Below are 13,303 nucleotides of genomic sequence, written 5' to 3'. Positions count from 1 at the left end.
TTCTTACCTGCAGGAGTTCTTCTTTGTCATCGGCTTGTACATTTCTCACTTTGAACTCTCTTTGAGTGTAGTGATAATGCCACAGAAAAAGAGAAAATCACCAGATGAGAAAAATCGGCAGAGGCCTACTGAACACAATTTGAGGTTAAGTACTGGTGATTGGTGGGATGGAGATGCATGTCTGGGTACACCCAGTGCAACTCCGTATTCTCCTTCATGCTTGGCAAGTCCCAGGGACCCCATTTTTGAAAATGGTGTTTCTCTGGGGATCTCATGGAAGACGTTTCTTTCTGCATTAAGATCCATGGAGGAGAGGTTGGAGATTAAGATTGATGGCTTGGCTCCACAGTTGTTAAAAACTGAAACGTCTATTGAATCATGGTGGGAAAATTTGCAGATGCTTACTAATATTTTAATAATGACATAATTTGTATAGCAAGATCTAGGACATTTGAAAATGGAGATTAAAGAGAGTAATGTGGCTGGTATATTAAAGAAATAGATTATTTTTAAAAATTGACAGGAAGGTAGTAGCAGTGTTGGGTCTTCATAGGATGCTCAGAAAGTATCAGAAGGCAGCATGAGAGTGGCTGGTAGCATCCAAATGCTTCTGGAAAATGTCTGTGGCACTAGAATTAAAACAATTCCATTGGATGTAACTATCCATGTTCCTTAATTCTTACTTATGCTGCAGAACTTTGTTGCGTAGTCTCCATTCACACCCACAGATAACGCTGATTAACTTCAGTGGGAGTTGCACACTGGTCATGTGCAAAATATGCAAAAGAGATCTGCAGTGAGCAGCTGAGAACAGGAATTTAGGCTAAATTCAAGCTCCTCAATATTTGAAAAGTGTGTTATGTATTCAAATGTTTGAGTGCATTCAAAACTCTGCTGCAAGTTTATTTTTCTAAGATGCTAAAATGCTACAGAGATGGATGTGCTAAGAGAGCTGACACATAGTTAACAGCAATTATGACTTGCAATCACAACTGAGGGTTCCTAAAAGGAAGTGAGAACTAGGATTTATCAATACTTTATGAGCACTGCTGTGATTTTTGTTCTTATCCTATTTTCTAGTGTTCTTTAAGAAGCTGAATAAAGGATTAGCTTAAATAAACAAGAGGTAGCAATATGAAATAACTAATAAAAAATAAATAGAAACAGACCAATACCTATACACACATTAGTACAGATAAAGCTGAATGGTCATATAAACTGCTACAGTGATAGGTACATAATAAGCAATTAAAACAAGCTCTATAAATACTTACATAGCCATTGTTTAATATTATATTGGGATGTACATTAGAAAACTTTGTTTACATTTGCTCATAGCTTTATCAAAATGATCCTAAAAAGCTTAATGTTTATGTGTGATCTCAGCCCTGAATGAATTGTTTGTTTGTGAAATGTCAGTGAAACCTATCCAGGAAACCTGAGCAGACAGAAATAATTTGTAACATTTTTTTCCTTAGCGTTGATGAGATATTTTATTTATCCTGTAGGCTCACTGCGTTATTTCTTACCATTTTAGCTGTCATGTTTAAGTCTGGTGAGGGCCCTATGAAATGTCTTTGGTCATGTGAAATATTTTACATGAATCTGTTTCAAGCAATACCTTATTTTTTTTGGAATTTGGTCAATAAGGCTCTAGTTTCAGGGAAATTACAGTATATTCATGCAAATTTGATTATCTAGTAACTGGTTGTCTATGTAGCACTGTTCAAATGGTTTGCTCTGTAAAATTGCAAATAGATTATTCTGCTTCAGAATACTTTTGACAGTCTGTACTTCTCTCTGCATTGCCAGTCACTTGAGATTAGTATGGACTTAAGAGTTTCAGAATTCCTTGACATTTGCAGATGCAAAAAATTTTGGAAATCAGCTGTTTATAGTTTCCATAGAGACCAGACACTTTTGTTTATCACTATCTTGCTGAAAGTAGATCACATAGATGTCTCTGTGAAACATAAATAGTTCATGACCACAAATTGGTCATTATAATCAAACATAGCCGTAACTATTTAAATGTTTGTTGTGGGATGTTCCTTTATTTAAATAGCTAACCTGATTTCTAGGTACCAGATGGCTTGTGTGTTTGTTCTCAATGTATGCTTAATCCAACGTGAGTTTCAATAATGTGGATCACTCCCTCATCTTTCAATATTTCTGGGAAGACTGAATTTATTCTCAGTTCAGTGGCTCTTGGTTTGTCAGTGCAGTAATGCTCAATCCAATAAGTAATGTGAAGAGGTCTGAGCTTCAGCCTGTATCAGTAGTATATTTAGCCACCCTCTTTAACATACTGCATTATTATGCACCCTCTCTTTGTATTGGTGTGGTAAGTAGTAAAGGCATAATTTACTTTAATTTCGGTGTTGCTCAATTTAATAAGGTAAATACAAATCCTACCTTTTTATTCGTTTTAAAACAATGGCACAATAATCACATTATTCTCCCTCATTCGAACTCCACTTTCACTTTTGCCCATAGTGAAACAGATATACTCTATCCTGGGCTTTATAGAATATCCCTTAATAAGACCAATCTCAGAGAGGTAGCTATGTTAGTTTGTGTCTTCACAAAACAAAGCAAGCAGTCCTGTAGCACCTTAAAGACTAACAATATTATTTATTACAGGACGAGCTTCTGTGGGACAGACCCATTTCTTCAGAACTGGAGAATACTGACCAGTTTCTCCTAGCACATCAGTATTTATCTCGTTTCTGTGTTTGATTAATTCTATTGTCTTTGTTGTACTTTGGCTCAGCGTACTAACTGCCGCTGGAGACCCCAAGCATACAGAAATTAGATTGTGTGCCAATTAATTCTCTGATTATCTATGCAGCAAACTGTCTATTGCATTTGACCACAATCTGTCCAGAAATTCCAAAGTAGCATTAGTGGACTGCAGCTGGTGTAGGGCAGCACTGTGCAGAAATCAATGCAGTGAAAAATAAAACCCTATTTGAATCAAGTCCATCTCTGACATGCTACGTCTTTGCCCTCCTGACCCACAATATTCAGCAATTTGCTATAAGTTTCTAGCAGCCTCATTATCTCCCTCTGCTGAAAGGGGGACAGGAGGCATTAGATGTGGTTGAATTAGGCTACAACTTTCTTCTTAACTGTTGGGGAGTCCCCAGTGTACATGGCAGGTACTTCTCATAACCATTCCAATGTATAGCCAGGAGGCTTCTGTCAGCCCTCCCTCTGACCTCTGTCCCCAGCCAACCCACTGGGTGGGAGGGACTATGAAGAAGAGTGGGTTTGCTCCCTGCTGTACCAGTCATAAAAGCCCCAAGTCCTTCCTGTTTCCACCAACGTAAAGAATATCTGCTTTAAATCTGTTACTAATCCATTTAATCTGAATACTGCATCTCTTACCTGCTCTAGACATTGGCTCCACAATGACATAATGAGCAGCGACATCATAGTCTGAGCTCCTCCCCTCCTCCCCTGGAACCCGCTGTGGGAAAGGAGACTTCACCACCACCACCTCAACACACACTTTGCCTTGACCAAGCTAGTGGTGAGGGAAAAATTAATTCCCAGCCTGCAATGCCCAGAGGGGACACTGACAAACTCAGCATTTCACCACAGCTGGGAGTGGGAAGGTGAGAGCTGCTCTGCTTTGTCCACATTCTCCTGCACCAGCAGGGACTCTCATATCCCCCTTCCAGTTGCCTGCGGGGGGTGATAGGTCAGCACCTCCACCCTGACTTGGTCTGCAGCTGCAGTGGAAAGAGGCTCCCTGGTTTTTGAGACCTTAACGGGGCACACATGTTTTCAAAGCATCCAGTTAATGGCCCTCACCTCTCTATGTACAGGGAGGTCAGTTATTTTGTCCTCATTTGGGCAATACATAGAAAGATGGTCTCTCATGTGGAGACCTGAAAGGATCTGAAAATATCCTGCAGTTCCATACCAAGCCCCTCCCCCACCCCAATCCTACAACGTGTCAAATGTGCAATGGCCACTACTTTCTGGAGAAACCTGTTGTGAATTATAACAAGTAGTCCACAGCTGTCTCCTCACTGCTTCCTGGCCAGCACACTTCAGCTGAAGCATAGATATTAGCATTAAGGCTTTTCAACTGCTAGGTGAGGAAGGCAGCTTTAGCAGTTTTGGACTATGTTCTAATGTTCCAGGCACCAATTTTACATCTGCCACCAAAAAGGCAGGGAAAGTAGGCAACTGTGGTGCCTGGGACTGCACGGTCAGAAGGGACGGAGGCATGGGTCTCCTCCCAGAAAGACAACAACAGGGGAGCTGGAAATGGAAAGGGGTGCCCTTGCTGAACTACTAGGGGATAATACAGGTGCAGTTCCGCTGAACTGTGATGACATCGTTATGATATGAACCCCATGTAAGAGACCCCCAATGTGTTCAAGCACCATTATTTTTTCAGTCTTTTTAGGATTTCTTCCCTCTCTGGTACTGAGACAAAACTGGATGTTTTGTTTTCTGGTATAGGACAAGGAAAGCCATTTTGAAGAGCATGCCATCTATTCTTTCCCCCCGTGACCTCAGGTGGAAAAAAAAATGAGACCGTGTAATAATTTTCCAAAAGAAGTGTTCAGATTTCCATTTGTGGCACATAGATTGGCCAAAACTTGTAGATAATTTCCTGTAGGAAACAAACATATTAGTTCAACAGTGATGGACAAAGGATATTATTGGCTTTTCCATCTTTCATTTTTATGATTCTTTGAACAACTGCCATGACCGCCACCACAAATATTACTTTCTGAAAAGAGAATGTGTTCTTAATCTTTAATTTTAAAATCACATTTTATAAGTACAGCAGTATATTTCAGATCATTCATTCCTCAGTCAATATGTACGTAATGCACTTGACTCAGCTGAGGCATTCTCATATTTGAAGAAGATGCATACCCTGACATTTTAAATGGCATCTCTGAAGAAACTAAGCTGGTCAGAAAAGCAACACCTGTTCCAGACCTCTATTTTTACAGCTTTGGATTTTCTGAGTCTTAAAGTCACTAAACAAGGAAGAAAAAGTGGTCAGCAATTCATACAGAATAAGGATCCATTCCTGCAGTCCACTGTTGTAGGACTACTGAACTAAACGACTACAGGATTCTGTCCCTAACATACACTTTAAACAAGACTCAGAATTTGCTACCAATTTTGCACCTTAGTCCCTCAGTTCTGCCTGATGGTCTATAATCAAAATCAGGCTCATGATTACAGTAAGCTCTTTCATATCCAGAAGCCCCAGGACCAGGAGGTTTCTGAATATTCAAATATTGTGGATAACAGAGAGGTAGATCTGGCAATGCATAACACTAAACAAATACAAGATTAGATATTAAGAAACAAAAATGTACACAGAGTACTTTATTTACCAGCTACAGTAGTAATGTACACTGCAAACATACTGTATTATCTGTATTTATTAGTATTTACTTTCACTATACGGTATTTATGGAAAATGTAACTAAAATTTACTTATGGGTAAAATGCCAATTATTTGAGAGCTCCGGACAGTAGAATGCCAGATATGAAAGAGTTTACTGTAGAATAATCTGGGAAACATTCTAACTGTTATTAGATCCAAAGATGATACTATTATTTGTCAAGTCTTTCTTTTTCCTGGTAACTTTTATTACCAAATTAGGTAACACAATAGCAAATAGCCTCATTATGAAAAAAGAGGATCTCTCCCTCTCTCCCTCTCTCCCTCTCTCTCTCAGTTTTTTTCTTCGCGAATCTTTTAGAAGTTGTGGATGAGCCAGAAGAGGTCTTGGAATGCTATAGAAGTAGGTCTTCTCAGAGAAGCAGGGAGGCCTGGGCAACTTGCAGCTTTCGAGGCCCATAGTTATAATAACAACATTAAAATATAACTGTTATCTACCTTTCAACATGTACTTGATCCAGCACCAGCCACTATTAGTGGTTTGTTTATATAATCAACTGATCTGAGAGGACACATTCATCATGGTCTAATCTTGTGCCCTCAGAACCAATAGACTTTTATTAATATTTATGAACATGCCTAACCCTTTAATATGATAAAATCTTTATCAGTTAAAAATATGTCTTTTCCCAAATCACATCCCTTATTTGCTTAAATTTGCAGATTTCAGTTTAGAGAGAGTGTCACATTTTTGTCTGATAAGGATGTGCAAAAAATTCACAAGTGTCAAAAGTTGAGGCCCCTTTGTGCTTGAGTCCAAAACCTCTATGGACCTCCTGGTTGGCCTGGGTGGAGGTTGTCAGTCAGAAGGGTATGATGTAGATAGAGATATAGACAGAGATTGAGAGAGAGAGACAGAGGCCGTGTCTACACGTGCCCCAAACTTCGAAATGGCCATTTGCATGGCCATTTCGAAGTTTACTAATGAAGTGCTGAAATGCATATTCAGCGCTTCATTAGCATGCGGGCGGCAGCGGCGCTTCGAAATTGAGGCGCCTTGCCCCCGCGCGGCGCATCCAGACGGGGCTCCTTTTCGAAAGGACGCCACCTTCTTCGAAGTCCCCTTATTCCCATGAGCTCATGGGAACAAGGGGACTTCGAAGTAGGCGGGGCCCTTTCGAAAAGGAGCCCCGTCTGGACGCGCCGCGCAGCGGCAAGGCGCCTCAATTTCGAAGCGCCGCTGCCGCCCGCATGCTAATGAAGCGCTGAATATGTATTTCAGCGCTTCGTTAGTAAACTTCGAAATGGCCATTTGCATGGCCATTTCGAAGTTTGGGGCACGTGTAGACGTAGCCAGAGTGAGAGCAAAAGGATAATGCAAGATGTAGAAACACATTAAAAGGAAACAGAAAGCATCAGCCTGCCTGGATGGTTTGTTAGAACATTTAGATCCAAAAATAGATGTTTATAATCAAATTCTGATAAAGCACTTTGCTCCATAAATAATTTTATTAACTTTGCTGGTGCTATTCATGGAGGCTGGGTCTGCACTACAGAGGCATAACAATCTGTCCACAAGGTACTAGCAACAGAAGTGCAGTGTAGACACTTCTGTCGACAGAGAGGACTTCCAGTTGTCAGGCAGCCCTTTTCGCAGAGTTGCCATTCTGCTTTCTGGCACCAGAGGGCAGTACAGTCTGGCAGTTCTCTGTCGACAGAGCAAGTTGTGTATAGATGCAATCTGTTGACAGAAGTTCTGTCAAGGTTTCCCTGTCAACTTATGACTTCTGTTGACAGATGCTTCTAGTGTAGAAATAGCCGGAGTCAGAGTGTATTCTACATAGAAGTGGGTCTGTCCCACGAAAGCTCACCTAATAAATTATTTTGTTAGTCTTTAAATTACTACTTTACTGCTTTTTTGTTTTGATAGTATATAGACTAGCACGGCTTTCTCTCTGTTACTACATAAGTAAAGGTATCAGAATCTGGTTCTTGGCAATGGAGAGTTTCCCTGACTTCCTCCTTACAAATAAATTGCTGTAGAGCATTGATGATAACATATCACTAACACTCTCCATCCCATGCACCTTCACTCATTTTTTCTGTAATGAAATTTTGTTCCCTACAGGAAAAATCCTTTTTAATCATTCCATGAATGAATACTTACTAGCCAGGCGTATTAGTCATCTTATTTTTCATCAAAGCATAGCAAGAACAAAATTATATTCGAATTCCAGTGAAATTATATGTGAATAGATAATGCTTGCGATATTTCAGTGAACTGAGTAGCTTCCCTACAGAACATTTTTTTCAGAGTGTTCAAATAGTTTTCCCCTAAGCACAGACATAACATAAAATACATTTAATTGTGCTGTCCCACTGATTAATTTTCTTTCTCATGACTTGATAGGAAGAAAATTGCCTCCAAGCCTGAAAAACTAAGAGTAGGCAGATCTAGCGTCCTCCCTGTCATCATTAAATCAGGGAAAAAAACACAATTAACACAGGCAAAGGTAAGAACACTTGATTTTCAGTCTTTTGCCAGTCTCAGAGAGGAAGGTTTGATTTGCTTTTATATCTGAATGTGATGTTACTTTTCCTGTGCCAGAACTAGAAATTAATTGGCAGCTACAACCAAAAGCCGGACTGAATGCAAAGTTGAATAACGCAAGAAGATTTTTTTAGTCTTCTGTGAACCTCCCATCTAAGAGCCAGTCATGGTCACAGACACTGCATTTGACGGAATTCAGGGACTTCTCAGTGCACATATCCTGGGGTACACATTCTTCTAGAGAGAGACAGGAGGGGTAATGGTCACACTTATCCCAATCCACAGAACAGGTCATGTTCATCAGTGGTGCAGAATGTACCATCTTAACTTGCTTAGTCTTCCTGCATGTTGGCCCCTCCGACCTGCCTGCACAGAAGGAGTTAGGTGCCTAAGTCTCATTTTAGGCACTCATGTCCCGTTGTTTGGACTTCTGCAATCCACAAAAGCCCAGCTGAACTCTCTAGATGCCTAATTTCACTATCAATTAAATTTTACAGAACAAAAGATGTCTTGGTTCAGGGGCACTAGATTCTTCCTGAAAGGAGGGGGCATGAAGCCCATCCTCTCTTTGGTCCCACACTTGCCACTCCACTTCCCTCCAAGACCTCACCTCCCAGCCAAGCTAGAGGTAGGACAGCGAGCCTAGGTCCCCTACACCTCTTAAAGGTCAGGGAGTCAAGAGTAGCCCCCATCCTGTGTCCCTGTCCCCTAAGCTCCCTGCCCAGTGCAAATGGAGTGTCTGTGGTTCCTCACAGCTGCCCACGTGGCTCATACTCCGATGCCGCTAAGGCTTCTGACTTGGCCAAATGGCTGAAGAGCTGCAGCCAAGCCATGGCAAAAGGCACCCAGGCAGCTGTGGAGAGCTGCAGACGCTCCATCTGCTCTGGGCAGAGGGTGGGGACACAGGCCAACATCTGCTCTTAGTCCCTGACCCCCATCCTGGGCAGGTGGAGGGTCCACAGCTTCCCATAGCTGCCCCATTACCCAGGTTGCCCTTACTTGGGCCAAGCTTCCAGCCTGGCCAGGAGTCAGAAGCAGCAGGGCAGAAGTCTGGGACAATGCCAAAAAGTGGATGGGCCTTTGCCAACATGGGCAACATCTACACTACAAGATAAATTCAAATTTTTTCATATCAGTTATATAATGCTGGATTTTTTTGTTCAATTTTGAGTACCCTCACTTCCCACAGGCTCCCAGCAAATTCAACATACTGATTCCCCACTGAAATCACCAACCATCAACTGTTTCAGCAGTACATTGTGGGAACCAGTCCCACAGTTCCCTCAGCCTTGCCTACATTCTGAGCTGGGAGCCAGGTGCAGCAGCGCCGTCTGTTTTCCAGGTCCTTGCAGCTTGGGGGTCCTGGGAAACTGACAGAGCAGCAGCCCTGGTCAGTTTCCTGGCTCCCGCTAGTAGTCAGGACCTGGGAGTCAGGTGCAGCAGTGCTGTCAGTTTTCCAGGTCCCTGCAGTTTGGGAGACCAGAGAAACTGACAGTGCAGCAGCCCTGGTCAGTTTCCCGGCTCCCGCTCGTAGCAGGGAGCTGGGAACCACATGCATCGCATAGGTTTGTGGGATACGTATGAGACACTCGTGGAGGCTAATAAATTTGATTTTAAGATGTGGCGCTTCCACACTGGCCTTTAATTGAATTTCTGAATTCAAGCTTGACGCTACACCAGTCAGGTAACAGCAATATTGTAATCTCAATATTAGTGCCCTCAAAATTGAGCTAATGGTAGTTAAAGTGAAGACAATCATGGCGCAATATTGAGCTAACTGCCTTAAATTCTTCATCCTGTGGTGTAGACACAGCCAGGTTAATGTTACAGCCTCTTTATATGCACACAATTGCCTCCCTCTAGGCATCCAAATGCCTAGCTCCAACAGTGATTCACGCTCAGGCAGCACATACCATGTTGCCCCTTCTCTTTTTTACCTCATGACTTCACAAAATAACAACTGGGAGAGGAGGGAAAAAAGAGGACTTCCCTCAAAACTTTTAGCCCAGTGGTTAAGAAACTCACCTGAGTAGTGGGAGATTCTTGTTCAAATTCTACCTCTGCTTGAGAGGGAAAATGGATCTGAGTAGGGCTTGGCTGCCTCTTGGAGTCTGTTTGCACTGCAATTAGACACCTGTGGCTGACTCAGGTGTAGGGTTGTTTAACTGCATGGGCAGATATTCTGGTATGTGCTGCAGCCTGTGCCTTGGGACATCCTTCCCCATCTCCCCAAACGTCACATGGTCCTACAGCCCAAGCTCCAACCTAATCCCAGATATCTGTGCTACAATAATTAGCTGCGAGCCTGATCCCTGCAAGCCTGAGTCAACTGGCACAGGCCAATCACAGGTTTTCAGTTGCAGTGTAGGCATGCCCTTTGGTGACTGCTCAAATCGCTGAGCTATGGGATAGTCCCGTGTGGGGTGGACTCAGTCCTTCCTCCCTAAAGCCATTGCACTCCGAATAAATCATGAGTCATTGGACCAGGAAGACTTGATTTTCCACCTGGCTAAGTGCTCTACCCAATGGGCTGAAGAGTCATTCTCACACAAATGTATAGAAGCACCCTCTTTCAAAAAAAAAATCTGGAAATAAATTAACGTTGTCAATCCACATGGCTACTTACAAATGTTTAACCTATTTTGGTAGCTATTAGCCATGTTACACTGCTCATTTTACTGCTATTGATTATTCTTGTAATGTGTTTTGCCTAAGGCTCAGTAGAAGGGTTCAATGACTTTGTGTGGACAAGTTGGGAAAAATGGTAGCATCATGGGGAGAGAGAGTAGATGAAAGATTTACAGAGGTGAGAGTGGAACACTAGAAAATAAATGTGTTTTAAGAATTGATTCCAGTTGCATCTAACAGTTTCACTAAACTGATTAGTTCTGCTGGTGTCTGAGCCACTGAACTTACATAGAATTTAGCAAAGCACCTTGCAAGGCTTTCTTTCTCTTCTTTGAATTTTCTTGAGTGATCAGGGAATGCCACCTTTTCCTCCGTAATCATATAAAGTTGGTTTCCATTCTCTGACTTCCCAGTGGACTCTATTGTACCAGTACTCAAGTGACTTAGCTATCTCTTGCCACTGTTGGTGTATGTGCCTTTCACTTTCCAAATTTTGCTTGCACGTTACTGGATTTCACAGCTGAAACTGATTGCTTTGTTGCTGCGGTTGTGTCAAGGTCCCGATGTCTGTGTTGGTCCAAATGGTTGGTCAGTCATTTCTACGCCTGGCCAACAGAGGGATTCAGTGATCCTACAGAAAAGAAGAGGATGCTGGAAATCAAATGTGCATTCGGGCTACCTGCCTAGCTATTAATACCAGAATGGGGCTTGCTGATTATACAGCCAGCATTAAACTCTCAGGACTGTACTGAACATGGCTCACAAACTGTAAAGGCTAGAGCTGTGGCTCTTAGCTAGTGTGCTATATTTTGAGTTTACCAGTTTCAGGTAAATGTGTGAGTTAGAAGTGGTAAAATTAGCTTGGCTAGCACAAACTGGATTTAACTGCCATGCTGAGGAGAAAAACTTTCCTCCATCTGCAATGATGAAAGATTCAACAATATTTCAATATACAGCTAACAGTGGGTTCCTGAGGCTCAGATTGTGGATGTTACAGCCTCATTTCAGGAATGATTGAGCCAAAGGCAACTACAGTTTAAAAGAAATAAAAATTAAGAAGACACAAAATTATTGGATCAGAATTGTGCATATCCTGTTATATTGGTTATCTCTTGTCTCTTGCCCTAACCTGTTTTGTGTTCATCTGGTAAGTCTTGTATTTTAGATTTGTTTTTTAGTCTCTGGGGCAGGGACTGAAGATGATTTCATGCCTGTATTGCAGCGAGCTGGTTGTTACATTTTAGGCACTACGCTGTTAAGTAATAGCTACAATAATATAGCATAACAGAGATTCTTTTTGTAGCCTGCAACTTTATGCTCCCTCCAGAGCCACCGCTTTCGCCATAAGGTTGACTCACACTCACCCTGGGGCTCTCAATGTCTCTATCCTCTGCTCAGTTCTGAGAGGAGGGGTGAACAGGAGGGGTATGTCCCTCTGTGATAAGGGTGGTTGGTAGGGAAGCCCACACCTTCCTATCCACTTTTATCAGTTTTGTACTATCTACTAACTCCAGTAACTTCTCTGAATTTATTATATGAACTGGTGCAAAATGAGAATCGGGTGCATATCCTCTACTGAAATGAATGTATTTTGAGAAAAGTATGTGTGTGAATCTCCTCTGAGGCCTGCTCACATTTCTCCGTTTTAATTCCTTTAATTTTAACATATCCTTCCAGCCAAAGAGCTTTGAAAGCCATCTCCCTTCAGAACTCTTCGGTGCCACTCCTGGATTAGTTAGAGTGTCATTAAGGTAATGGGAGGTGTTCAAGAAACCCTGGGCCAACAAGTCACCTTCCTGGGCCAGCCAGTAGGCTGGGAAAGAGGGCCTACCTTTGTGTATGCTCCTTCTTTCATTCTAAATCTGTCCGCACCCTACCAATCCAGTCAAGCTTCCCCATCTATTGAAACACTAGATGGCAGTGCTTCGTACCCAAATTCAGACCTGCACATCAGTAAACAGACATGCCTATTGTACCTTTAAATGACTTCTAGGTACATTTCCGATTCTGCCTGTGTGCTTCTGTCTGCCAGGAGATAATTTCTGATCAAATGTTCTACATCTTAAATATAGCATTATTGCTTGTTGTGCTAACATTATTACCCTGTGCAGTGTAGCAGAATTTAGCTCACTCATGGCATCCCTTCACACAGGAAAAGGAAGCAAGGACTGTAGTACACAATATGAAACAAGACTGTGAAAAAACCAATATCAACTTGAGTCAGATTAATTCCTGTGCATATGGTAAGCATTGAAATTACAATCATCTTTCCTTATATTTAAATAAGAAAGTATCCTCACTGAAATTGTTATCCATATAAAAATACATGAGAGAGTTTTATTACTATGGTTCCCTCAAGTCATAAAAAAATCCATTTATAAAAGATCTATTTTAGTAGAATTAGCAAAACTGGAGCATAACTGCTGATACAAACCTCCCTTTCATTTTTCATTTGGAGCCAAATAAAGTAAACTTTACATATGTAATGTTTTATTTAAATTACTATGAATAACTTTTCTAAGTGAGGTTTCACAGCATTGATTAAAAACGTTATTTCTTTCCTTCTCTTACATACTTATATACAGAATCCTTCACAGACACAAAAAATTGTGTCCACATCCAATACACAATCTGCAAATATGGTCCATGGATATCTGAGGATGAAAGTGTATATCTGCAGATTTGCAGGGCTCTGCTTCATCACTCTTGGCCAAATCCTGTTTCCCCGCAACAAAAAA

At 41.6% G+C, this 13,303-nt stretch overlaps 1 protein-coding gene across 1 annotated transcript in view; it reads left to right on the top strand.

Moving 5' to 3' along the window:
• Positions 1-12,747: 12,747 nt before the first annotated feature.
• The window catches only part of DYRK4 (dual specificity tyrosine phosphorylation regulated kinase 4), a 69,061-nt gene continuing 68,505 nt past the window's right edge, over positions 12,748-13,303 (top strand). The window contains 1 exon segment of the mRNA XM_075002864.1: positions 12,748-12,808. Coding sequence (XP_074858965.1) covers positions 12,748-12,808 — 61 coding nt within the window.

Source organism: Carettochelys insculpta, chromosome 1 (genome assembly GCF_033958435.1).
Source record: "Carettochelys insculpta isolate YL-2023 chromosome 1, ASM3395843v1, whole genome shotgun sequence".
NCBI classification, from domain to species: Eukaryota; Metazoa; Chordata; order Testudines; family Carettochelyidae; genus Carettochelys; species Carettochelys insculpta.
Note: the sequence above shows the minus strand (reverse complement) of the source record. Positions and strands in the feature narration are given on the sequence as shown.